This window comes from Ursus maritimus, unplaced genomic scaffold (genome assembly GCF_017311325.1).
Source record: "Ursus maritimus isolate PB19 unplaced genomic scaffold, ASM1731132v1 scaffold_2, whole genome shotgun sequence".
Lineage (NCBI taxonomy): Eukaryota > Metazoa > Chordata > Mammalia > Carnivora > Ursidae > Ursus > Ursus maritimus.
In genome coordinates this window covers 27,242,456-27,270,338 of record NW_024424452.1, presented here as the reverse complement: position 1 = coordinate 27,270,338, position 27,883 = coordinate 27,242,456, and the positions used below count along the sequence as shown (strand labels likewise).

The 27,883-nt window shown below is 43.5% G+C and overlaps 1 protein-coding gene across 2 annotated transcripts; it reads left to right on the top strand.

The window, feature by feature from the left end:
- The first annotated feature begins 187 nt into the window (after window positions 1-187).
- RRN3 (RRN3 homolog, RNA polymerase I transcription factor) lies at window positions 188-27,651 on the top strand. 2 transcript variants are annotated; one of them, XM_040635303.1, is made up of 18 exons: window positions 188-326; window positions 1,842-1,947; window positions 2,989-3,045; window positions 8,058-8,147; window positions 8,258-8,387; window positions 8,791-8,850; window positions 9,216-9,279; window positions 10,485-10,554; window positions 13,211-13,309; window positions 15,339-15,431; window positions 16,371-16,509; window positions 17,966-18,096; window positions 19,144-19,274; window positions 20,209-20,393; window positions 22,563-22,671; window positions 23,912-24,064; window positions 25,017-25,104; window positions 25,771-27,651. In XM_040635303.1, the coding sequence occupies exons 1-18, from the start codon at window positions 238-240 to the stop codon at window positions 25,930-25,932; spliced, it is 1,956 nt and encodes a 651-aa protein (XP_040491237.1). In that variant the 5' UTR covers window positions 188-237; the 3' UTR covers window positions 25,933-27,651. The 2 variants fall into 2 exon arrangements, with proteins under 2 accessions (XP_040491237.1, XP_008695144.1); XM_008696922.2 differs by having other exon boundaries at window positions 208-468.
- Window positions 27,652-27,883: the final 232 nt, after the last annotated feature.

Sequence of the window (27,883 nt, the reverse complement as noted above, 5' to 3'; positions counted from 1 at the left end):
AAGCGTCGCACCCCGCGGGGCGGGGAAAGTCCTCCAACTGCGAGGAGGGGCCCTGACGCAGGGCGGGGAGGAGAAAGCTTTGGCGGCGCTCTAGCCCGCCTGGATCGCGGCGCTTTCACTCGGGGCTCCTGATTGGCTGAAGGCTGCCGCTGGCGCGCGCGTCTTCCGGGCCACAGGGGAGGCCAGAAGGAGCACGACTTCCGGTGCGAGGCGCAGTCGTCGCGCTTGTCCGGCCCAATGGCGGCCCCGCTGCTTCACACGCGGTTGCCCGGAGATGCGGCCGCCTCGGCCTCTGCAGTCAAGACGCTGGGCGCGTCAAGGACTGGGTGAGAGTCCGGGACGCTTTCTTCTGCGCATTTGGGACCGAAGTCCAGGACCGGGGTTAGGACAGAGGATGTGAAAGGGCCCGGGGCAGAGCTGATGGAATCGTGAGAGCAACGGGTAGATGGTCGTCGCAGGTTCTCAGGAGTAAGCCCATACCCCTTAAGTGGGTAGTAAAGGTGGGAAGAGGGCTGGAAAAATGAATCCGTTCTCCGTTGCAGGGTCCCCTTTTCTCCCCACGGAGCTCCCTCATAGCGCCCCAGGCCTGGGTAGTACCTTCTTTACTCATCTCTCCCGCTTCTTCGTCTAGACCTGGAAAGAGTTCCCTGGGCTCTTTGATTTATCAGGCGAATGCTGTCATTGATGGTAAACGGACTCGTAATTTTTTGTTGATGTTTGAAATTTGTTTCCACATATACGTTTTTTTAATCTGTCTTCCTCAACTTTAAAAAAATTTTTTTTAAAGATTGATTTATTATCTATTTGAGGGAGAACGAGAACAAGCTGGGGGAGGGGACAGGGAAAGAGAATCTCAAGCCGACTCCCCGCTTAGCTCAGCGCTGGACCTGGGGCTCAATCTCAGGATCCTGAGATCATGACCTCAGCCGAAATCAAGAGTCTCAGGCTTAACTGACTGACCCACCCAGCTGTCCCTGTCTTTCTCAACTTTTAAAGCTCCTAATCCCCATAAAACATTTTGGGGTTTGACTTTGAGAGTCATTAGTAGGATGCTGTTTCTCCCCCTATTACTCTGCTCTGTGTAAAGGAAGAAAAGTTTGTGAAACACTTAGCAATTATGTCATTCATAGTATTTATTAAGTGCCTGTACTTTCTTGGTTATACACTGAAGACAGTAGTCCATCAAAAGAGACAACGTCTCTGCTCTCAACAGAGCTTACAGTCTAAGGAGGGAAAGACAGTGACTAGGTTAATAAATAAAAGAACAGCATGGTTTCAGGTAGAGATAACCTGAAGAAATAAAACAGGGTGATGGGGGGGAGAGAGAGGTTGGATTCTTTAGATTTCAGCCTCTCTGACACATTTGACCTTCAGCTTGAAAGAAGACAAGAACCCAGTGTGTCTAGATCTGGAGCATGAGGGTTTCTGATAAAGGTAACAGCAAGAGAAATAGGAATCAGCTTGGTAAGTTTGAAGAATAGCAGGAACACTATGGTTGCAGTATGTTAAGTGGTTGGAGGTGAGGTCAGAGAGGTAGGAGGAGCCAGATTAGTGTAGGACCTTGAAGACAGCGACAGAGTTTGAATTTGTGTTCTAAGTGAGGTGGGGAACCTTTGGAGAATTTAACAGGAGAGTAAGGTAGCATGATCTGTTTTAAATTTTGGAAAGATCATTAGATCACTGAATGAAGAATGTTGGGAGGTTAGAGTGGCAGCAAGGAGGCCAGGTAGGAGGCTTTAGCGATCGTCCCACTGAATGATGTTGGCTCCATAAATGTTGACTATTATAATTCTATTATTCTCTGTCCTGCACTTAATAGTGTGATAATCTTGGTTCTACAGGCTCTCAGAAATGCTCACATTAGAGAATGATTTCTTCAATTCTCCCCCAAGAAAAACTGTTCGGTTTGGTGGAACTGTGACAGAAGTCTTGCTGAAGTACAAAAAGGTAAGAGGAAATAATGTGAGGTTTGGTGTCTTTCTCCCCCCTGCTTTATTGAGATGTAATTGGTATGTTGAGGTTTGGATTTTTGTTGGTTAGGATACAATTGTAGCCTTTATACAAAAGACCAGTAGACATAATAAAATGAATTTTATTCATCTTGTTGGTCAGTGTGTCTGATTGATCTGACTGATCTGTCTGATTGATCTGTCAGTCTTGAAGTCAGGTATTTAATGACAGCATTATGCTATCAGCTTAAAATTAGAGTAATAACCTCTTTGCTGAGGTTATATATCTTCAAATGCTTTATTCACATAGTATCTTGAAAAAACTTGAGCATGTGCTAGAATAAAAATCATTAGATCAGAGCATTGTCTTTCTTTAAAAAAACTTTTTTAAAGATTTTATTTATTTATTTGAGAGAGACAGAATGAGAGAGAGCATGAGAGAGGGGAGGGTCAGAGGAAGCAGCAGACTTGCCACTGAGCTGGGAGTCTGTTGTGGGCGGGATCCTGGGATTTCCAGGATCATGACCTGAGCCGAAGGCAGACTCTTAACCGACTGAGCCACTCAGGCGCCTGAGAGCATTTTATTTCTTAAGGAATTACCTAAGCATTGTTTTGGGTCAATAAACCAGTTCTGTCAATAGGGATTTGTTTTGGTTTTTGGTTTGGTTCTGTGTTAGTTTAGAAGTGATTCTACTAAATCTCAGCGATGGAGGAAAAATAGGAATGTCTGTTTTTATATGTGTAAGCATTTTAAATCCACATATGTGTATGGGATGGTGTCTTGTGCCATCAGCTGTTGTATTCAGGTGTCAGTACACAAGTGTACCTAAATGTGAACAACGTTTTCATATTCATTTTCTTTTTTTCCAAGCCGCCTAGCTCCACTAACGTGAGTTTTTACATTTTTGGAGTTACAATTTTACAATCCACTGATGTGTGAAAGTCATGATGTTCCTTTTGTAGTAGTTAAAAGTCCTGCTCTTGGTCTTTAACAGGAAACAAGCAAGCAGAACTTTTTTTTCCCCTCGTTCTTGTTTAGGGTGAGACAAATGACTTTGAGTTGTTGAAGAACCAGCTGTCAGATCCGGACATAAAGGTAATTAATTTACATTTGATCATTAGCAAAGCTGTTGCCACTTTGTACAGATTGAGTTTGCACTTTAGTCCTGTTCCATCCTCTAGAACTTGCCCTCTGAATGATCCATCACTGTAATGCAGCGGCTCTCCACCAGGGGCACTTTTGCCCCCAGGGCACATTCGGTGACGAACCGGAGACATTTTTGTTTGGCACGTCTGTCTTGGGGAGGATGGGTACTGCTAGCATCCAGTGAGGTGGGTGACGGGTGCAGCTAAACATCCAGCGTGCACAGGGCGGCCCTCCACACCAGAGAATTCTCAAATCTAAGATGTCAGGAGTGCTCGGGTTGAGAATCCCTGCTTTATCTTTCCTTTCTGGAACCTCTTTCCTCTATGCTGTATGCTGCTCTCATGTCTCTCCACCGTGAAAACAAAAACACAAGTTGACTTGTCTTTCAAGCTAGTACTCTTTCCAGTGTTTTTGGAAAAGTTTCAAGAGATGTACTTTTTAAGATATATACCTGTCATGTAGGCACAACTCAGTGAATTTTGTTTCCCTTTTCGTCCCCTTATTTCCCACTTTTGGAAAGAGGAGTATCTTAACCATGGCAATGGTAGTCAGATTGCCTGGGATCAAATCCTTACCCTGTTGTTTCGCAGTGTGTGATCTTGGGCAACTTGTTTAAACCTCTCTACCTCTGTTTTTGTCTTTGTAAAAACAGAAAAACGATAGAGGTCTTTTAAATGTAGAGGTTTTAGAGGATCCAGTGAGTTAGTATACGAGAGACACTTAGAGCAGCCCCGACACAAAGGACTTTGTAGTGTTAGCTGTTACTCCTGCTGACAGCCCACACTTTCTCATTTCCCTGTGTGTTTAAATCCACTGTGAAGTCCTCTGCTGTGATTACTATGACAGAGATTACCAGTCATTTCTTACGTGCTGATTTCAGCAGACTTTTTTTTTTTCCCCCAAACTGTCATGAATTCCTCTTAACAGTTGACATTGTTGGCTGCCCACTTCTTAAAACTTCCTTCAGTTTCTGGGATCTTCCTGTCGTCTTATCCCTTACGTCTAATCGTTCTTGTGACTGGTTCTTAAATTTGGTGTTGATGAGCTTTCCAGACTTGACCCTTTCCTTCCTCTGAAGATTCTTCCTGGATAATCTCCTTATGCCCTTGTGGCTTTGGAATTCACCCATGGCCTGGTAACTTCCAGGTTTGTATCTATAGCTCAGATTGCTTTTGTGGGCTCCCGACTTGTTTCTTTTTCTGTTTTTTTTTTTTTGTTTGTTTGTTTGTTTTTTTAAGGTGTATTTATTTATTATAGAGGAGAGAGCACACGCACAAGCAGGGGCAGGGGTGGAGGGAGAGAATCTCCAGCAGACTCCTGCTGAGCACAAGCAGGTGCAGGGGCAGGGGTGGAGGGAGAGAATCTCCAGTGGACTCCTGCTGAGCGTGGAGCCCGACATAAGGCTTGATCCCACAACCCTGAGTTCATGACCCCAGCCGAAATCAAGAGTCGGGTGCTTAACCGCCTGAGCCACCCAGGCACCCTTCGTGACTTGTTTCTTAACTGCCAGCCCACAAGTATTACAAGTGCCCCAAATTTCTCACTTTTCTCTCTCCCAAACTCACTCCTCTATCTATAGTCTTCTTTATGGGCTTAAGTGATGTATTGCTTACCTATTTCTTGAGCTAGAAACTTTGGGGTCTTTCTCAACTTTGTCACCTCTCATTTCCATTGATTCACCAGAGCCTTTTCAGGAAAAAAAAAAACATCTTTCAAGGCATCTTGCGCTGTTGGTGCTCTTTTGTTCCCTAAACTCCTTTAGGTTATCTAGGTTCCAGTTCTCCTCTATCTCCCATTGCCACACTTGCCCCCCCCCCCCATTTTACCCTCTGCAGTGCAGCCTAAATCATCTCTAAAGCACATGCTAAACGTCATTTTCCTGTGGGAAAACTTCATACCTTTTGCAGAAAGGCCCAGCTTCTTAGCATAGTCTGCTGCCTTTTTTCAGTGTTCAGTCTCACTAGATACTTTGTTCCATGAATTTGCCATTTTTTGTCTTTTTCTTTCTTTCTTTTTTTTTAAGTAATCTCTACACCCAATATTGGGTGCCACTTCTTTTCATCTTTGTCTCTAGCATGTGCCTTTTGTGGCTGCAAGAGGTCCTCCGTATCCACTTCAGTTGCTACCTCTTGGAGCATGAGCTGTGGCTATTTGGCCTTTCTCCCTTACTGGCTTTGTGACTGAGGGTGAATATACTGCACTTCTGTGCCTCACTGCCCCCAGCTATAAAATGGGAACCAATGGTAGCACCTACCTCATGGGGTGGTCGTAAGGATTAAATGACTTATTTTATGTTAAAATCTTAGAACGGTGCCTGGCATGGTAATTACTATATTAGTGTTTACTGTTATTATTACTTTATCTACAAAATTCCTATTGTTTGAGATCCAGCTGAAGTATCCTCTTTTTTTTTTTTAAAGGTTTTATTTATTTATTAGAGTATGAATGGGGAAAGGGGCAAAGGGAGAGGGAGAAGCAGACTCCCTGGTGAGGAGGGAGCCTGATGCGGGGCTCGAACCCAGGACCCTGAAATCATGACCCAAACTGAAAGCAGACTCTTAACCGACTGAGCCACTGAGGCGCCCCTGAAGTGTCCTCTTTAATGGAAATTTCCTTGGTTCTCTCTAAGCACATGGGTGTTGATTCACTCCATTCCCCACCCTTCCAGCAGATCTTCGTAATTACAAATCTGGCTTACAAGGACTTTAGTAATTTATCTCTTCCCCTCTTTGATTCCCAGATTTGTCTGTTGACTTGCTTACCATATACTCCAGCCATAACTGAACTACTTTTGGTTTTCTGAATACATGTTTGTCACCCTGTGAGGAATGTAGCCCCAGAGAATGCCCAGTCTGTTTACAGACAGCAGAAGTGTCACTTCCTGTTCGAAGCTTTCCCTGACCCTCGCGTTCTTCTGTGGGTACAAAGGACTATTTTGTTGGTGTTCTTTGTTGTTGTTGTTGTTTTTAGGATTTTATTTATTTTTTGAGTAATCTGTATACCTAGTGTGGGGCTCAGACTCACAACCCCAAGATTGAGAGTTGCATGCTTCACCAACGGAGCCAGCCAGGCACCCCCACTGTATTTTTATCAGCACTTCTCATCGGTATCTTGACATACCAGCAGTTGCATCAGGTGTGTCTGTACTAGTTCGGAGAGTGCTGCAACTGATCTGCTTCTAATACTGGTTCAGTATTAATGCGCCGGAGTCTGCGACTAGTTTAATTTAAAAAACAGAGCAGTTTAAATGTTAGCTTTATAATTTTGTTGCACCTTTTTTTTTTTTTTTTAGTGGAAAAGGGATAGGATAGAGTTACCTCATTTTTATTTGCACGTACCTTAGTTTGTCTTCTCTGCTTCAGGCCTTGGTGAGCTACCAGTAAAGTTATCTTTACTGGTCGTGAACATTATGTAATTACCATAGTGCACATGAGTTGCGATTTACTTGATTTTCCTGCCAGCTTACTTAGGGTTTCATCAGAAAAGAGTCAGTTTCATTGAAGTTTCTCACAGCACATTGCAAGCAGTCAGTGGTTGAATGAAGTTGGGGGAAAGGCGGTGGGCTCCTTCTCTGTGACGAGCAAGGCATTGTGGGAGAGTGGACACTGTGTAGGTTTTGACCCAGTCAGACAGGTTTGAACCTGGTTCTTTATTAGCTTCTCAAATGGGCAGATTGCTTATTAATTTCTCTTAGCCTCAGTTTCCTCAGCTTTAAAATGGGAACACCAGCAGTCCATTTTCCGCATTGTTAGGATTAGTAAGAGATGCGTATGTGTGGTGTTGGCACTGTGCCTGGCACCTGCCGTGTTCTCACTGAGTGATAATCCCTATCAGTAGTCTACAATTGCAGGTACAGCCCTGGCTGGTGGTAGTCTCTCGCGTGCGTACAATACTGTCTGTAATAACCTATCACCATAAGCACGTAGAATAGGCTCTTGTGATAGGTACAACATTGTATTGCTTTTGTTTATTTATATGTCCCTTCCCCTACTGAGTCTTAATCAGCATTAACCACTTCTTTCAAAATTGGGGGTTTTTAGTTTGTTCTTGTGTATATTGTGCATATGAATTAATACAAACAGTATATTTTATATTTATCTGATGGCATATTTTATACATGGCTTATTTTCTTTTAGCAGTTTTCCCATGTTACTAAAAGTTACTAATGATGAACAGTAATTTTATTGCCTGAAAACTACTTTATGGAGTAGTGGAGCCAACATTTATATATATCACTTTTTTTTTTTTTTTTTTTTTTTTGAGAGGAGAGAATGTGCACGAGCTGGGGGAGGGGGCAGGGATAGAGTTTCTTAAGCAGGCTACACACTCAGCACAGCCTGAAGCGGGGCTTGATCTCAACAACCCTGAGATCATGACCTGAGCCGAAATCAAGAGTCAGACGCTTAACCAACTGAGCCACCCAGGTGCCCCTATATAGAACAGATTTTAATATATAAGTCTAGTTATAGGTTGGGTTGAGAAACAGTTTATATGTACTGATGTCTCTAATTAGCTTAGACTGACTGTTAACATGTTTGCACATCAGCATGAATATAGAGGATATTGAGGTATTGTGGTCCTTGTGGTCTTACAGCGTTTAAATCTACTGTCATCGTTCTGCAGTTTGAAAAAAATTCCCACGGGTCAACATTTGAGGTGTTTCCACTTATTAAGGGCAAACAGAAGTGATCAGAATGAAGTATTGCATCTAATTCTTTTTTCCCTGTATGTCAGAGTTACTATGTAACACTTTTTTAAACAGGAGAAGGTATTATAACATCCTTGTGTTTTGATACAAACTAAGAAATTTTCATTCCAATTTTGGCTTCAGTGCAAGTTTGTGGCTTTTTTTCTCCTAATTTAAATATATTGGTAGGTGCTTGGTGCAAGATAGGAATCATCTTTTCAGTTATTTTAGAGGATTTGTGATTTTGAAAGTACTTTTCTTTGTTTACCTTAAGGATGACCAGATCATTAACTGGCTGTTAGAATTCCGTTCTTCCATCATGTATTTGACTAAAGACTTCGAGCAGCTTATCAGTATTTTATTGGTAAGTTTGCCCCTTACTTCACTGACTAGTATGTGATTGGGTACTTTGAAAACAGAATACACTGTATCAGTAAAATGTGTCCTTTGTGTTTCTCTTCCTCCTACCTCTAGAGGCTGCAGTGGCTGAATAGAAGTCAGACAGTGGTGGAGGAGTACTTGGCTTTCCTTGGCAATCTTGTATCAGCACAGACTGTCTTCCTTAGACCATGTCTCAGCATGATTGTTTCTTATTTTGTACCTCGTAAGTGGTTCTTTGCTTTTTCATTTTTTAAATACCTCTTTATTAAAATACTACCTTCTCAGAACCCTGTGGGGATTGTGCCAACATGGAAAATTCTGAGATGTATATTGGCAGCAGTTTTGATACATGTCTATTCCCTGTAATGATTCCGTGGAAGCATCTAGATTTATTGCTGTGATTTTTTTTTTATGTTGTAATTTGCTTTAATGAGATTCTCATGTAGTGTTAGAAGTCAGTAATTTTTAGCTTTAACTGTAAAGCTGCTTGACTTTTTTTTTCTTCTTTAGACTGCAAATTGAATCGTACTAAGTTTGGACGATGGAAAAAAGCACTTTTTTGTGTAGCTGTTGATTGCTTAGGTCGGTGACAAAAAGAATGACATATTTTGTTTTTCCCTCAAAAGCCCGAGTGGTCATTAAGGAAGGTGACGTCAATGTTTCAGATTCTGATGATGAAGATGATAGTAAGTATAAAGAGGATGAAAACAAGGGATGGCTCCTGTGTCTGAGAGAATGCATGCTGAATGATAACGTATAGGGCAACTCCAGGGTTTGTTCTAACGGGTAGACTGCAACAAATGGCAACCTTTGATGGAATCGTTTCTGTCCCATTTAGCATTAACATGTAATCAGTTGCCCTTAGTGCATTACTTATGTAATTAATCCATTTAGTCTTCATTGATGGTTGGTTTTGGAAAAGAATCTTACATTTAATATTTTGCTAATAAATGATTCAGTTTTGGTTAGTGTGTGTTTTTAGCTTAAAACACATAAGTTTTCAGTTTTCAATTTTATTTTTATGCTTATACTCTCACTTTTCTCCTTGTAGATCTTCCTGCCAATTTTGACACATGTCACAGAGCCTTGCAAATAATAGCAAGATATGTCCCCTCGTGAGTATCCTTTTGTTACTTATTTTGAATCATGGTCTTTAAGTCTCAAGAAAATTATAATCGGGCACCTGGGTGGCTCAGTTGGTTGGCAGCTGCCTTTGGCTCAGTTCATGATCCTGGAGTCCCAGGATCGAGTCCTGCATCGGGCTCCCTTACTTCTCCCTCTGACTCTGCCCCCTCTCATGCTCTCTCTCTCTCTCTTATTCTCTCTCTCTCAAATAAATAAGTAAAATCTGTATAAAAGAGGAAAGTTATAATCAGTTAGTAGGAACTTCTGTGTTCATAGCACCAAAACTCAAGCTGTATACTACATGTTTTTGTGTCTTGTTGATACAGCATTCTACAAAATGGCATTTTAGCTCTCTCTTCATTGTCTTTATTTAAATTATTTAGAAATTAATTTAAGAATTAAGGACTTAATTAAAATTATTTAAATTCTTTCTTAAAGCTTGTATGGAAATTTTCCTCCAAATTTTGCTTTTATCTTCAACAAGATGTGATATCCAAAAATTTTCAGTGAGCAACCCCTGTGTGCTTGTGTCATGCCATATAAATAAAAATTGCAGTTCTAATATTGTATGTTGATTATATTTGAATTTTTTTTCCCTAAGGATTTATTTTATTTTAGAGAGGGAGAGCCTGAGCGGGGGGAGGGGCAGACTGCCCCCTTAGTCTGGAGCCTGACATGGGGCTCCATCCCACAACCCTGACATCATGACCTTTGCCGAAATCAAGAGTCGGTGGCTTAACTGACTGAGCCACCCGGGCTCCCCATATTTGAATTCTTAAAAAGTTAGAGTTCTAAGAAAAGCTTGGGTTTCTTTTGGAGGGATGGACTTCAAGTTCCCTTTGTAAGTTTATTATTTGATAACTTAAAAAAATACTCAAGTTGACACTTTTTTCTCCTTTTTAAAGTCATACATGTGGGAAAGCACTAGAGTGGGAAACATTTAGATTTTAAACTGAAACTCTTTTGCTTTTGTAGAAAAAAGAATCCCTCTTTAATTTGCTATTGATAGCAAAGCTAGTGGAAGGCTGTTTCCTCCTAAGTTATTGTAGATTTTCTCTGAAGCTATGTGTTTAAGTTCCGATTATTTGAGGTAGTTACCATTTGCCTCCTGCATCCGTATTTGCTCTTACAATGGGAATGTCACCTTCCAAGAAAGTCTGGTTAACATGGATTAATTTTTCAATTTTTTCAATAGGACACCGTGGTTTCTTATGCCAATACTGGTGGAAAAATTTCCATTTGTTCGAAAATCAGAGAGAACGTTGGTAAGAAATCTTTTCAAGGGGAAAATAATGGAAAAGTTGTGATTTAGTTTTAGGTGATGTTACGTCTTTTTCTTAGCAGTTGTCTTCCAGATTAAACTCAAGACTAAGAATTTGACTCAGGGTCCTTTTTTAGGAACTCAGTGAGGATCCCAGTGTTTTTTTCCCTTATGCAAGTGAAGGACAGAGTCCATTTCAGAAATAGCTGAATAGGCTTAGTGATTATACAGATAAAAATTACTAGAAGGTAATAGTTTATACATTACCAATCGTAAACATGCCTTATTTGAACATGAAAGCAGAACCTTCTATGGATGAATTCTTAAGTTTTCGTGTAATATTTAGATGACCCCTGGTTTTCAGTAATGAATAATAAATAGTGGTTTCTGACTAAGCATAGCTTATTTTTTCCCAAATAAGGTATTATAATTATTAAGGATGGAATTAATAAGGTTTGCTAATGTTTGTGGTAGTCTGCTTCAAGTGGCATATTATAAATCTTGTATCTCTTATGAGTATAGATATAAAAATCCTCAACAACCCACTAGAAAACTGCATTTAACAACATAAAGAATTATGCACTATGACCAAGTGACATTTATCCTAGCACTGCGTGGTTCATTTAATACCTGTTAAAATCAGTTGATAAAACACACCACGTCAGTAGAATAGATGACAGGAACCACATGATCATTTCAGTAGATGCACAAAAGCATTTGACAAACACCAAAACCCTTTCATGACAAAAATAGAAGGGAACTTTTTCAACCTGATAAAGGGCACCTATGAAGAACTCACGGGTAACATCCTACTCAATGGTGAATGAGAGCTTTCCCTTTAGATACGGAACAAAACAAGGATGTCCGCTTTTGCTACTTCTTTTCAGTATTGTACTTGAGGTTCTAGCAAAGGCAGGTGGGAAGAGGAAAAGGCATCCAGATTGCAAAGGAAGAAGTAAAAATGCCCGTATTTGCAGATAACACCCTCCTACATTTAGAAAAATCCTGAGGAATTCTCAAAGCACTATTAGAACTAAGACGAATTTTATAGAATATGTGATCGATACACAAAAGCCAGTAGTACAAGATAATTTAATGGGGCAAAGAACAGTCTTTTCCACAAATGATTGTGGGACAAGCAGACATCTACATGCAGAGAATGAAGCAGCCCCCCCCCCCCCCGTAAACAAAAATGAACTCAAAGTGGATGAAAGACCCAAATGTAAGCTAAGAAAAGAGCTCCTCGAAGAACACATAGGTGAGCATTTTTGTGATCTGGGATCAGGCAACAGTTTCCAGATAGGAAGCCTGACGCAAGGAGCCACAGAAAACCAGATGAGCTTGACTGCTTTACGATGAACCAGCTGTGCTTCGTGGGCACCTTCAAGAGAGCGAAGAGACCGCCCAAACAGTGGGAGAAAATACTGTGCATCGTGTATTGGATAAAGGAGTATATCTAGAGTATATGAAGAATTCTTTAATATCTTGATAATAAAAAGGCAAATAACTCAAAAATGGGCAACGATCTGAATGGATATTTCTCCAGAATTGATACACATATGGTCAGTGCACACAAGAAAAGCCCAACATCACTAGCGGTCAGGGATACGCAAGATGAAACCATAAGATCGCACTTCATACCCCCTGGGATGGCCGTACTCCGAGGGACAGACAGTCACAAGTAGTGGTGAGGATGTGGAGAAGTCAGAACCCTTGTTCCAACGCTGGTGGGAGTGGGGAATACGAGGTGCTGGAAGTGCTTTGGGAAGGCCCTTGACCGTTCCTCAGAAAGGTTAAACAGAATGGCCATACAACTTAGCATTTCCACTGCTAGGTGTCTATCCAGCAGAAAACGTTTGTTTACGCAGCACTTTACACGAATATTCAGAAGCAGCATTATTTCTAATAGCCAGAATTCGGAAACAACCAATGTTATGGGGCGATGAATCGACAAAATGTGGCATGTCTACACAGTGGGTGTTACTTGGGATTAGAGGGTTTACTTGCTACAAAGTGAGTGAATCTTGAAAACATGCTAAAATGCCACACAGTGTAAGATTCCACTTCCATGACAGATCCAGAATAGGCAAATCCTTAGACAGAAAGTAGATCAGTGATTACTTAGGGCTTGGGGTGGTACGTTACTAAAAGATACCCTATTGTTTTTAGGGTGATGCAAATGTTTTAAAATGGGTTGTGGTGACAGTTGCACAACTCTGAATATACTAAAAACTGTTGAATTGTACACTTTGGATGAATGAATTATATCTCAACAAACCTGTTTAAAAAAATACTGTAGAAGTATACAGATTACAGATTTAATTAACGGGGGCGGGGGGTGCCGCCCAGCTGGCTCAGTTGGTGGAGCATGAGACTCTTGATCTCAGGGTTGTGAGTTCGAGCTCCACGTTGGGTGTAGAGATTACTTAAAAATAAAATCTTTAAAAAACCAACCCCCCTCCCCATACAGATATAATTTACTGGGGGGCAATTAGATTAATAATACTGAACATTGTGTTGATAGAGGAACAGTATAGTTTCTGTGTTGCTGGATAGTCTATTTTCTCTGTTTAATTGAAACTAAAGATTGTGTAATTTGTGTTTTTTTTATGATGAAACATTAACCCTCTGTTGAAGTGTTTTGTCTTTTTATATTTTAGGAATGTTATGTTCATAACTTACTAAGGATTAGTGTATATTTTCCAACCTTGAGGCATGAAATTCTGGAGCTTGTGATCGAGAAGCTACTCAAGTTGGATGTAAGTATTTGATAATCTGTTTTTCTCATTGATTTTCATTTATTACATACATAGTCATAGTTTGTGAAACAGTAGTAGATAGAGATGATGGAGAAGAATCTACATTTCCACCTTTGATTTCTTTGAACATTCCTTGAACTTGATGGATGTGCTGGTGGTTATAGATAGTCCCATATCTCATGGTTGGGGAACAAGGCATTAGATGGTCACACACGTGTGAGGGTACAGTTGTGGTAAACGCTATGAATGGGACACAGGCATCGTTACGTGCCAGAAAGCCTGATGTCATGTGAAGGGGTCAGGAAGGCATTCCTGAGGAAGTGGTGTTGAATTCTTTATACCTTTTTTTAAAGAGGCCTGCAGTGGGGTGCAGCAGGCATGAAGGAGAGTAGTGGATTCTGGTGACATGGGGGAGGAAAGGCGAACCAGTCCTTGAGACTGGGTTGAAAGTGGAGAGGTAGAGGGTAAGAGGGAGGTCCGCTCCCCGAGGAACAGAGTCAGTGTTCGCAGCAAGGAGGAAAGTCAGGAGGAGGTTGGAAGGGGAAGAGTGCCGTTTTGGATGGACTGGGGTGCAGCTGGGGCGCCCAATGGAGAATGGTCAGCAAGCAGTGGTAGCAGCGGGTGGGGGCCAGAGCGCAGCCGTGCTGTGGTGCTGGTGAGGGCGGGAGAGGGGAAGTGTGATGCGGAGTGGGAGCGCAGGCGAGTATGGGCACCTGCGGAGGGTCTGGAAGAAGGAAGGGTTTGGTCAGTGGTGTGAGCTACTCTTGACGTTTTTAAGGAGGATGAACAGACCCAAAGTCCTTGGATTTGGTGATTAGAAGAGAGTTTGCTGCTGTGTCCCTGGAGGGGGAAGCTGCGTTTCAGAGGGGGAGTGTGCATGGTTGGCAAGGGGGCGCTGCTGGAGGCCTTGGTGAGGGTGTAAGAGGGGATGGAGCAGGGCTGTTGGGGAGACTCGAGGTCTGTGGCCTGGGGAGCTATGAGTGATGGACGAGAGCCCGATACTGTGGGGGGACAGGGTAGCAGTGCGGCAGGTCTGGGAAGAGCTGGAGAGTGGGCAGGCTGGCGCGCTGCTCACTGGGAGGAAAGCTGTCTGGCTAGCTGCATGTGCCATCTGTAAAGTCTTCCCATCGTCATTCTGTGCAACATTGGAGAGCGCGTTTAGCAAGAAGGTCATGTAGAGAGAGTAAAAAAGGCATGATTTAAATGTGTGAAACGAGATAGCTGAAGGGTCATATACCAAAATGAGTATTGAGTAATTCACATTGACTTGCGTTTTGTCATTTCCCTGCTCAATGGATGGATGATACGCTTCTTGTACAATATGTAAGAGTTGGAATGAATGAGTTTGTTGAAGCTTATTTAGACCAGCACACTGCATTTTGTAACGATTTTATAGAAGTATGTAGTGAAAGGGGTTTGATTTGTAGTCTCGTAAATTCCTTCGTGACCCAGACCAGTTTGTAGGTTTGCACCATAATTGTATATTGAGTTACGGTGCCAGGAAGGGTGCTCATGTGGACCCCTTTAAAGTATGTCTATCAGATGAATTTCCAGTCCTCAGATAAAGTAGTCGTATTTGTTTTTTTTAAGGGAGAGAGGGAGCAAGTGGCGGGGGGATGGGCAGAGAGAGAGAGGGAGAGAGAATCTCAGGCAGGCTCCACATTGAGTGCAGAGAACAGTGTGGGGCTCGATCTCATAACCCTGAGATCATGGCCTGAGCCAAAACCAAGAATCAGATGCTTAACTGACTGAACCACCCACATGCCCCAAAGTAGTTGTATTTTTTTTTTTTGACTTTATTTATTTGAGAGAGAGAGCATGAGAGCGAGTGAGTGTGGGAGCAGGGTGTCGGGGAAGGGCAGAGGGAGAGGGAGAAGCAGGTTCCCCGCTGAGTAGGGAGCCCAGTCCCAGGACCCAGGATCATGACCTGAGCTGAAGGCAGACGCCCAACCGACTTAGCCACCCAGGCGCCCTAAGGTCGTTGTCTTTTCACTGCTTTCGTTGTTTTTTCCCGTTTGTCACAACGTAGGTGAACGCGTCCCGGCAGGATATCGAGGACGCTGAGGATGCAGCCATGCAGGCTGGCCGCGGGTCAGACGCCGCCGAAGGACTCTTCAGCATGGTCAGCGCTTCCTAACACGGCTCGGGATTCCGCGGGGCTGGGGGTGGGATGGCCAGCGGCTCCTCATCTTCTGCAAAGCTTTAGTTTAAAACAGTTGTTACACAAGTAGCTGCTGTCACGTTGCTTCCTGTGCAGCAGAGGGCGTTCGTTTCCAAGGCTGGGAATGTGGGAGTGGTGAAGTAGGTTTCATTCTTGTTCTTAACCTTTGTGCTCTTTGTTTTGTTTTGTTTTGTTTTGTAAACCACGTGTTCTGAAGGAGCTATACGTAGGAAAGCATACCAGTGTGATTTCTTCATTTTCCAAGTCTTAGGCCTTAATGCAGTACTTCTCTGCCTGGGGGGGCTCCCTGGAGGAGGAGGGCCTGAGAGGGGGATTTAGGCCATTAGGGACAAAGGGCATGAAGAAGCAAGAAAGGGCAGGGAAGGAACTAAGGGAGAGTTTGCTCTCGTTGGAGAATAGCTACAGCACGATGACCCCAGATCCTGGGAGCTTTGGATCCCAGTTGAAGCCAGGGAGACGGCCTCTGGTGAGCCCTTGTCAGCCGGTCATTTCGGCTCGGGAGGTCAGGGAGGAGTGCAAGGGCGGTACTCCCGAGAACCGGTGCTCCCAGCAGCTGGGGCAGGGGTGCCCCGTCCCGGGAGAGGAAGCCAGCACAGTGGGTCCCCGGAGCTGGGGGTAAGCTGCGGTGTTCGCGTGGCCTTGCTTCAAGGGGGCCTTCCACGGGACTCTCCGGATGGGCTCGGAATCTGCTTTTATTTGGGATGTCACCAGTGGTTCCAAGTCACACTTCTGGTGGGGAGCCCCTGCCTGGGGTGGGGGGGGGGGGTCTGTGTCTTTTCTTTGTTTTACCTTTCAAAGGAAATAATCAGCTCTGAGAATTTTCCCTCTTACCTATTTTACTCCAGTTTTTAATGTCAGCTTTGTCCTTTCTCTTCAAAGGATGAGGACGAAGACACCGAACAGGAGGCAGAGGCTGACCTGCAAAGGCTCGATCACATGGTCCATCCTGTGGCCGAGCGCCTGGACATCCTGCTCTCTTTGCTGCTGTCCTACATCAAGGACGTCTGCTATGTCGATGGTAATGACCCGCACTCGTCACAGTAGCTGCATTTGAATGTGGCAGCACCCCGGGCTGTGTGCCGTGTGTTTTTACTACATGGCATGGTCCTCCTAGGGGTCCTGTACAAATCAGCATTTCGAGTATGAGGAAAAGAGGGTTTAGAGAGATCCCGTGATTTGCCAGTGTGACACAGCTTGAGAGTGGTGGGACTGGATTCGGGCTTGGCTGTATTTGTCTTCAGAGCCCCTGATGGTTTCGCTGACCGTCAGAGTCAGTGATTATGTCAGGAGTTTGGTCAGTTTTAGGTGGGGATCAGAGCACACTGGAGTTGTTCAGGACATCTGAGAGTGTAGTGCGCATTGATACAGGGCGCTTGGTGGTAGGGATTGAGTTTGGGGGTGTCGTGCTGGGTTGTGTTGTAGTGAACAAATTGGGTGCTTATTGCCGTCCTGGAACTTTGTCCGCAGCTTTTGCCAGGAAAACACGGTCCTTCCATTCACATCGTGAAGGTTTAAGAGTGGTAGTTGGCAATTCAGATAGTAGGACTTGAGTCTCAGTTGTCTGTGTTATTATTTTAATTTTTGTGTTACAAAAATAATCCAGTCGAGAGAAAATTTGGGAACTGTAGGAAAGGATTAAAAAAGACGATTTAAATGTCTGCATTTATACTATTCAGGGAACCATTAATCGCATTTTGATCTCTTCTTTCTGTTAGCACGTGTGTATTTAGGAGTGTGTTTGTCAGTGAATTTGGGGGTCATGCTGTACACAGTGATTCATAATTCGCCCTTTTCCACCCGCCATGAACACTTTCTCAGACCATTCACTGTCCTTCTAGGTTGTTACTGATCATGTGGATTTAACTGGTCTCTTTTATTTTTTTCTCCCCCCCCTTTTTTTTTTTAAGATTTTTATTTATTTATTTGAAAGAGTGAGCAAGAGAGAGAGCACAAGGGGAGGGGAGCAGAGGGAGAGGGAGAAACGGACTCCCCTCTGAGCAGGAAGCCCGATGTGGGGCTCGATCCCAGGATTCCAGGATCATGACCTGAGCCAAAGGCGGATGCTTAACCGACTGAGCCACCCAGGCACCTCCTCCCCCACCTTTTTGCCATTATAAATGTGTAATGAACATCCTTGTGTATATATATGTCTGGTAGTGTGCTTCTGATAACTTCCTAGCAGTAGAATTAGTGGATCAAAGGGCTTCTGCCACATAAATAGTAAAATTGCCCTTTAGAAGGGCTTCCTGTTTATGGCATCACAGCAGTGTGTGAGGTGAGGGCCTGCTTCATCGTCAGTGCTGGATTATTACAGATATAAAGGAAAATCTGTGCAAACTAAAAATGGCATTTTGTTAGAATCATAGCTTAATGGATGATGTTTCTTAATGGTATTTTATTTTTGGAAATTTGGTAAATGAATGTGGCAGCTTAAAAATAGTGTGTGAAGCTGAAATGCCAAATTTTCTCTTCAGGCAAGGTAGATAACAACAAAACAAAGGATTTATATCGAGATCTCATAACCATCTTTGACAAACTCCTGTTGCCCACCCACGCCTCCTGCCATGTACAGTTTTTCATGTTTTACCTCTGCAGTTTTAAATTGGTGAGTACTGTGTCCGCATGGTCTTAGCTTATTTTATTCTTGCCCATGATCTTCCCTTAAAAACTGGGGGTGGGGATCAGGGGGAGTAGGGAAGGGAGACAGGAGGTGAGTATGTCTTTTTCTTGAGCTCACTTTTCTGGTGCCTCCAATAAGATAGCTCGTCCTAGGCCGAGCGCTCCGCAAGTGCCATTCTGCATTTGGTCCACTAGGCAGTGCTCTTCCCTTTCATTCCAGTCCTGGCTATTAAAATCCCAGGGGATATTTAACGGTTTCTGTCCTTCATTCTCTCACTTGATCCTAACTAGCCCAAAACAACTTCTAAATCCAGAATTTTAAAACTTAGGGCAGTGGCTTTCTGTTTTGGGGGGGAAAAATGGAAATACAGAAGACTGTTCCTTTGCCCTGTTTTGTAGCTTCCTAGAACAGTCAGGAGAGTTCTGGGCATGGGTAAGAAGGTTAAATTCACTTTGCCCCCAAGCATGTGTTAGTAGCTCTTGAAGAGAGCTGTTTGGGAGAAGTTGGAGGTTGTGCCTTTTGTTAAAAAGAAGCTTTAATTGGTCTTTTTTCTATGATTAGCGTAATTAGTCGAACACTGGCTGCCCTTGAATCCGTGTCTCTGTTTCTGGGTAAGGTCAGTACATGCGGTCAGAGACTGGGAGAGGACTTGGCACTGTGACGGGCCTGCCGCACGGTTCCCACTTGAGTGTGGGTTGTCCCTGCTTTCCATTTCTGGCTAAACAGGCAGGATCACTTGCCGATTCCAAAGCCCTGTCACTGAACCTATGAAATCTGTGGGGTTGAATCTAAATTTCAGCTCTTTTCGGGAACTTATTTAAGGCTGGGGAACAAACACCTTTTGTTTGTAATACTGTTATCTCAGAGTGTTGTAAAATTAAGAACCATGAGAGCTGCATGTATTGTTTATCTAGCCGTGTAACTGAGATGATAGCCCTTTCCCCTGTTGCTGAGTTACAGTCTTAGGATTCCGATAGCTAGAGATTTCTTCAACATTAAAGAAGATCAGAGCAGTACCTTCTCTTTTTATAGGGATTCGCAGAAGCATTTTTGGAACATCTCTGGAAAAAATTGCAGGATCCAAATAATCCTGCCATCATCAGACAAGCTGCTGGAAATTATATTGGAAGCTTTTTGGCAAGAGCTAAATTTATTCCTCTTATGTAAGTAACCTAATTTTCCGAGTGCTTTTTCATGTCACGCTTTAAAAAGATTATAGCATTTGTCTTAAATCAGAGAAATACCTGCTTTAATTTTTGTCTGCCTTTAACGTGAAAAAGCTCTGTTCCCCCATTCTCGGTAAGATATTTACATTTCCAAAAGGCAATTTCAGAATAAAATGTCTCCTTTAGATATAAAGCCTCATACGGAAAGCTTTTGTCGTCTGTTTTGCATGGTTGCACTTGAACATGAAGACCCATTTGTCTTCGTGGATATTGTACAGTGTTGTATACTGTTTTGATTCTTTTTATAGGTTTGTCATTTTTCATTTGCATTCCGAATCAGTTGTATCTGTTAAAGCTGAAGAAAAAAACCCTTTAAAGGTAATAGAAAGATCTGTTTAGGAGGCCAGCTCTGGGCCTACCTCTTCCAGTGATCCATGAAGATGTCTTTGGGCAAGGTTGCTATTACGAACCTTCCCCGACAACTAAAAGCCATCTGTCCACTCTGCCCTAAATTGTAGGCCACAGAACTTCATCAGAACCCCATAGGGAAGGGTGAAGTCAATCAGATGGTCTCTTCCTTATAAGATGTTGCTAATTGTGCCCTTTTCTGTGGCCATATTTCTTGGTGAGGGCAGGGGACTTCTCATGAGAGAAGTCCTTCTGAGTCAATAAGGAGACACTTGTCCATCCCTTGGGACCGCAGGCAGCTTTAGGGGCCTGCCTGTTGTTCCTAGAAGGGCCCTGCACGCTGCCTTCCTGCCTGCCCATCTGTTTCCTCCCTTTGCTGCTTCTCTGTGCCCAAGGGTAATAGAGCAAGAAGCCTATGGACTGACTTTTCTTAGTCTGTAGTGAGAGGCAGTTGTGTGTTTTTATGTCACTCTTGTTTTTTTATGAAGCAGGTGAAGTTGACTTGAGTTTTTCTTTTCTCTAGTACTGTAAAATCATGCCTAGATCTTTTGGTTAACTGGCTGCACATATACCTTAATAACCAGGATTCGGGAACGAAGGCATTTTGCGACGTTGCTCTCCACGGACCATTTTATTCAGCCTGCCAAGCCGTGTTCTACACTTTTGTTTTTAGACACAAGCAGCTTTTAAGTGGAAACCTGAAAGAAGGTCAGTGATGTGGGATTGGTGGATGTGAACTGGATTTTCCTGGAATACTAGTCACCCTTTAGAAGGAAGAGCTGTTTGTTTGTTTGTTTTTTAAGATTTTATTTATTTATGTGACAGAGAGGCAGCGAGAGAGAGAGAGAGAGAGAGAGAGAGAGAACACAAGCGGGGGGGGGGCGGGGGAGGGAGAAGCAGGCTTCCTGCTGAGCAGGGAGCTCGATGCGGAGCTCGGTCCCAGAACGCTGGGACCACAACCTGAGCTGAAGCCAGACACCTAATGACCGAGCTGCCCAGGCACCCGACTTGTTTCTTTTTTAAGAATTTGATGAACACTGTGGAGTCGGAGTACTGCCCATGCACTCAAGCTTTGACACGTAACTTCAAGCAGCCCGTAGGTCCATCAGGCGCTTTAAGGCCCCTTGTTAACGGGATGGATTTGAGGTGGACACGTCTGTTTCCGAGGGTGGCATCTAGACTGACCGTGAACCGTGAGGGTGCTCTTCCTCGGAGGCTAGGCCCAGCACAGCGCTTCCCATTTGTCCTCATGCTGGCCAGGAAAGGCGGGCGTTGTTCCCCCGTGACAGGGACCCTAAGCACACGCAGGATAGTGACTGGCAGGATTAGATGAATATGGTTCTACAGCTTGGGGTCATAACAGTTATGCTGCTCTATCTAGGGACTTAAGCGTTAATCGACCGGTTTTCAATTTTGCTAATTTCTAAGAGTTGCGTGTAATTTAAATCTACCAGATGAAGCTTGTTTATCAGGTTAGTGTGACAAGGACAATGTCAGTTAAGTCCGTTTAAATGGTTTTATTTGCATGAATAATTTAAATGGTTTAATAGGCTGTTACCTCTAAACCAAATTTTCTCAACTTCTGACATTCGGGGTTCTCTAGTTGTTGTGAGGGCCGTCCTGGGCATTCTAGGATGGTTACCACCCTCTACCCACTAAATAACCAGTAAGCCCCTGCCCCCACACTCTCTTATGACAGCTAAAACACCAGGCACTGCCACACGTCCTCGTGGGGCCACAGCTGCCTTGAGAGTTGAGAACCACAGCTCTCAACTGAACCTTGAATGTGTTGCATTGTATGTATTTACTTATATCCTGTTACTTCTCAAAAGGTTAAAACTAGTTGTATAAACTAGTAGTAGGACAAGGTTTTAGCACAGCGTAAGCAAAGCGTCTGCTTTTTTTGGTTTTATAAACAAAAGGTAAGAGTCTGGCTTAAAGAGGATGTAGTTCTTGTAAGCCATGGCAGTGTCCTACTTTTAGTTACTTTTATCAGAATATACATGGCTGGCTCAGTCAGAAGACCATGAGACTCTTGATCTCGGGGTCGTGAGTTTGAGCCCCATGTTGGGTGTAGCGATTACTTAAATAAATAAAACTTAAAAAAAAATAAAGTATCTTAAAAAATATATACTTAAGTACAGGTTGGTTTGTTTGCCTTTCAAAATGGTGGTGTCCTTCTTTTACTAACATAGGAAAGAAGTATATTTATTTCTTCCCGGAGAGTGGTATCTAATCCTTATTCTGCCTCCATAGTTTCCTTGTAAAAAACACAACTGATTTATGAATGACTTTCACACACGCGGATAATTTGCTCCACTTCACTAGTAATTTCAGATGTGCGGGTCTTGCTCTTTGTTTGCTCTTGTCAGATTGGCGTGCGTATCTGTTTGTGGAAGTCAGGAAGGGGAAATTCCAGATTGTACAGTCATTACCTCTTGGGAATGGAGACTCCATGTGTTGGCTCAGCTTCGTACCGATCTCATGATTAACTGAAATCAGATCACATGGTTTTTTGTTGTTGTTTGTTTTGTTTTTTCTTTCTCTATAAACTCAGAATATGCTGAGTTTACAAATTTCCGAATTCCAGATTGTCATATAAGTTCCTCGCCCACTAGGGTTGTGGCTTACTTCCTGGGTCTTTGCAAGAATACACTGTTTCTTTAGAGAAGTTGACTTAGTCCAGAGTGAGTGTGGGTGAGACTGGTGGCCTGTGGGGTTCTGCATCGTGTGACGACATGGACCTCAATTATATAAAGCATTTTTGCAAGTAACTTTGTGAAAAATTCTTTTGATGTGTGAAATAATCCATGCTGCTTCAAGGTGTTTAGACTGTTACGTTTGTACTTGTTAAAAAATTTTATTTTTTAATCAAAGGTTTGAGATACCTTCAAAGTCTAAATTTCGAACGTATAGTGATGAGTCAGCTCAATCCCCTGAAGATTTGTCTGCCTGCAGTAGTTAACTTTTTTGCTGCAATCACAAGGTAAGTTATTGATACTTAATGGGTGGAAATTATTTAAAAATAAGTTTATGTTAGTATCGCTATTGTATAATTCTAGTAAATCTCTATGAAATTATTCAGTAAAATTAGTAACCATAAAACACATAAAAACCAGTCACCCCATACTTTCAGGAAACACTGCAGTTAAGGTTTTGTTTTTCTGCTTTGATGGTACTGGAAGTTGCTAGTGCTTTGTATTCAAAGATGGTAACTCAGCAGAAACCTCCGCGCTTGGAAACGAGTAAGGCAACCAGTGAGCCGAGAGGTACAGACCAAGGATGTTTCTTAGAGTAATCAGCAGAGAGCAGCCGCGGGAGGGGTGCACAGCGGCCGGAGACAGGCCGGCGCAGGCTGGTGAGCGGCTGTCCTGTCAGGCCCGGTGCTCCAGGCCGTGCTCTGCGGGGGCTGCGCCTCTCGCAGAACTCACTGCGTCCCCTCAGTCCTAGGATTGTAGTGGTAAGTCCTGTTTCAAACCGGGACGGTGGAGGCCCAGCAAGACAAGGTGACTTGTGAGAAGTGGCTCCCTGGTGGGCGAGCCAGCGCGCGGACGCAGGCAGTCTGGCTTTCCCTGAATTATTCTGCTTTGAGTACAGAGTGAGTTGGGAGACTTGGAGCCCTTGATCAGTGTATTCAGGGTAGGATCATAGCTTAAAACCTTCAACACAGAGGAATCTGTGTGTTAGAAGACAAAGGTCATTCTTGTATCCCTTCGACCCCTTTAGACTGCTTGCTGCTCTTACTCAGTAATCTTATTTTCCCTTTCCTGGGCATGTAGTTCAAGGTGTTCTGTCACCTGAGATCTCAAAAATGGTAACAATTAAGGGAAGGAATAAACGTTAAGCAAGGGCATTCATGGAGAGGGAGGGTCGAAGGGTCCCAGTGCACTGTGGAAAGATAGGAGGCAGCAGATGAAGAGCAGTGGAGGCAGGAGCTCCTAGAATGTTCCGGGGGTGGGAGCCGACTATCCCAGAGGCTGTCGGTATGGGGTCAGGTGTGAGGCCGAGAGCAAGAGCTGGGACTGTAGGTCTGTGTCACACTGATAGGCCCGGAAAGCAGTACCCTGAAAGCATTGCTTCCTGCTTTGTGTGATTTGTTCTTACATGTGTTATGTGTGACAACATCTGTGTGGTCACGGTTGTCACACACAAACAGGCACGTCCGTGCAGAGTTACTCCACGAGCTTAACGCCTTCTGTGCGTGTCTTGGCTTTGTTGCCCCGCAGTAAATACCAGCTGGTCTTCTGCTACACCATCATCGAGAGGAACAACCGCCAGATGCTGCCGGTCATTCGAAACACAGCCGGAGGGGACTCGGTGCAAACCTGCACAAACCCGCTCGACACCTTCTTCCCCTTCGATCCTTGTGTGCTGAAGAGGTGGGTATCGCAGCCCATCTACCGGCCGGAGCAGTGGGGGCAGGGAACACTTACCATGTGACGTGTATTTGCTTTGCCCAGGCGGAGGGCTTCTTTGTCATAAGTGGTGTTCGTATCTGTTAATCAGCGGCTCAGGGTCCCCTTCACATGTTTCATGGGCCCAAGGCCAGGAATGCCTGTGACAGGCTGCGGGGTGCAGACCTGTAGTGCAGGAAGACCCCCGGAGTGACACCAAAGGTTTTTCATTTATCTTTTGTTTTTCTGTAAACCTGTTGGTTTCAGCATGAAGGGGACTGGGCGCAGAGGTGCCCGCATGGCGAGGATGCTGCCTTTTCATGGCTCCCAGTTTTCTGCCAAGTGACTTGTTCCTCCCTCTAGAGACCACATTCCCTGCTGTTGCCAAGGATAAACAGCAGCCACGTAATTTATCTGGATGGGTGATGGTGAAAATCCACCAGGCCAGTCTTTAACTTGGCTTCTGTATAGGGAAGCAGGACTTTTGCTTACTATGCAGTTTCTAACTAGCAACACCACAAGTTAGGATTATCTGGTCCCCCAAGTCTTGGTTGACCAAAACCACATTGGTCTTTTTTCCTAGACTTAAGTTTTAGTAGATTTACTCTAGGAATAAAAAAAAAGAAATGTAATTCCAGAGTAATATAATTTTGTTTTCATTCGGACGTATTCTAACTCATTGTCAGTCCCGGCAGAGTGGAGAAATCACTTCACTTGAAAATAAAAAGATGAGAAACAGTAGCTGAATACACCATCTGAGTAGATAACAAGGAGCCACGTTATTTATGGTATTGACGTACAGTGTTTTTTGGTACAATGATTATTTGAGCCATAGTTTTTATTTTGGGTAGTGGATCCTGTGACAAAAAGAGCCAGACAAGTCTGACCTTCAGTGTGGCGTTGAACTTGATTTTGAAATGTGACCTCTGAACGGCAGGTCAAAGAAATTCATCGATCCCGTTTATCAGATATGGGAAGACATTAGTGTGGAAGAGCTGCAGGAGGTGAAGAAACCCAGTAAGAAGGTAAATATGTGGCTCAGCACACTGGGGGCCTCCCGCGTGGTTAGCGACCACGGGCAAATAGTAAACAGCAATGTCACACTTGAAAAAACACGCCATTTTATTCATCCTGCCTTTACAAACATCCAGGGTCGGGTTACGTTCTTAGAAAAAGAATTTTTCGTTTTTTGATGAATGTTTAAACACTTTATAAGTGGACTTTGGGAAGTGAAGGTTCGTTAAAAATCAGCTCAACAAATTAATATATGTACCACACGATCCTCACCACCAAGTACCAACGTCAGATTTACGTAAGTCCCATTTTTCATAAGTAATCATCGGAAGCCTCTTTTTTTCTTTATATTTAGCTTGGGTGGAGAGATCGTTCATTCCCTCATTGACATTGTGTTGGGTACAAGGGTGATGCCACTGAGCTCTTGAATGACACGTCATGCTGCCTGCCCTCTTTGAGCTTTAAATGTGTTTTAAAAAATCAGACCTAACAAGTTAGTTACGACGTGTGACGAGCAGTTGTGTGGGTGGTCGGTCATGAAGAAGTGTGTGTCAGAGGAAGCTTCCAAAATTAAGATATGTTTCTTTACCTTCCTCTTTCCGGGAGTGGCACATTCCTGAGGGGACCTTTCACACTGCCACCGGTGGTCCTGCTGATAACCTCTGTTCTTTCTACAGGAGGTGGTGGAAGATGAGGATGATGATTTTTTGAAAGGTGAAGTTGGGATCACCCCGAGCTCCTTTGACACGCATTTCCGAAGTCCCTCGAGTAGTGTGGGCTCCCCTCCCATGTTATACCTTCCAGACCAGTCTCCTCTGATCACAAGGATTTGTGATTGAGACGAGCGTTCTTCCCCATCGTGCCCTTCAGTACCAGGGCTCCCCCTGTTTGGACTAGAGCGAGGACATGCCTCAGGCATCTTAGTTCCAAGGTAGACCTACTCTAGTCTCTGAACGGACATAGTTTTTTCTTTTTTGCTCCCCTGCAGACAAAAGGAAGAGACTGGATATCATGTGCAATATTTTAGAATGGAGTTGATGATAAATGTTGAAGGCTTGGCATGTTTGTTTAATGTATATTTTATTTCTGTTACAGCTTTCTGACATCATTGTGAAATTTCTGATATTGGCAACAGCCTGTTTTAACTGATTGCATTTTTCACACAGGTTTTGTCTGAGCCGTAGTCACAGGACTGTGTTGATCTGATTTCTTTTCAGTGAAAAAAATGCTCTATGTAGATGCTATTCAGTGTCTTTAAAATGATTTACTATGGACACATTGTTGCCCCTCAGCTGGAACTGTATCTGTGTGTCGGGATTTCAGGGGGGTGCAGAGGGTATGGGAGGAAAGTGGGGAGGTGGCCAGAGCTGGTCCCTGACACTGGAAGCTGGACCTGGCACGGAAGATCTCCAGGGACTTTGGGGACCAGTGAAATCCTGGAGGGAAGAGATGGAGGATTGAGGGAAACAGAAGCAGACAAATCATATACTTGTGAGTTTAAAAATGGATTTACAAGAAACACGGAGTTCGGGGTAAATGGAATTCCCATGCACTGAGAGTGGGGTTGCACTTCTGTAAAACACAGCAAATGGCATTTTACCCTGAGGCTCTCAGGAGCTGTTAGAATTGTAACTGCTTGTTGTTCGTAGTGGATTGTTACTTGGAATTTTTTTTTTTTTTTTAACTAGAATCAGTTGGTCATTTTGAGAATCTGTTTGTGCTAACGGGGTGGCTTGGGGGGCTTGGGTTATTTGGTGGAATGGTTTTGCTAGCCACGACAGACCAAGGTTACAGCTCCAGCCTCCATCTACTGGCTGTTGGTGTCGTGGATTTCAGCTCCGCGAGATCCTCCTCTGGGAAGGCTCTTTTTGTACTTTTATAACTAAACACTGAGAGAGAGGAGTCGAAACAACCTCACTTTATAACACGTGTGCAAACACTGCTAGACCCATTTTGTAGCTAACGCATATTTTAGCTTTGTTCCTTATTTGTGTACTTTTGTTACTTGTGAAAATGGACATCTCTAAACATATTTATTTTTCTGCCACTTTTCCTATTATTTAAAAGCAAGCGATATTTTCTTGATCACAAATATTTTGTAATGAACTTTCTCTTTCCTAGGGCTTTGTATGTTCTTGTGTAATTATATTGATGGCAATGTAGAGTAAATATGGTTTTGGAAAATAGAAATTTTTACATGGGTTTAAAAAGTTTTGGATATTGCAGATTTTCTTTTGGTGGCTTGGTAGAAAGTCATTTGAGAACCTTTGGGTTCTGTGTTCTTTTAACTGCTGGCAAAAAGGTGGGATTTTCGTACCCTGGGTACGAAATGAGTACATGAAAATGTGTCCCTAGAAGTTAACGGTAAGTGGGCCTTTGTGGGTTGAGATGTTTTAATGTAGTTAAGGGTATCTTTATACATAAGTCTAATTTCAAAGGAGTTTGAAGGGAAAAACATTGTGAAAATAAAACAATGACATGGTTAATTTGGATCTTTTGTTCTTACACCAGTAAAGGAGTCAAGGGAGGTACCCCAATAAAGAGGCTTCTCACACAGATCTTATGGTTTCCGTGCTTTTTACTGATCTCTGTTAAAGCTCCGTGAGAAACCGCAGCTGAGCCCTTAGTCTTAACGAGGCAGAAGTCTCGCCAGAGCAGCTGCGGGTGCTGGGAAAGAAAGTACACGGTGGGGAGAGCGACTTCCAGGGGCCGCCACCGTGTCAGGGACGCCGTGAGCAGGCCCAGGCACAAGAGTCCCCCAGGCTTGAACTGGTTCCAGGAAAACAAACA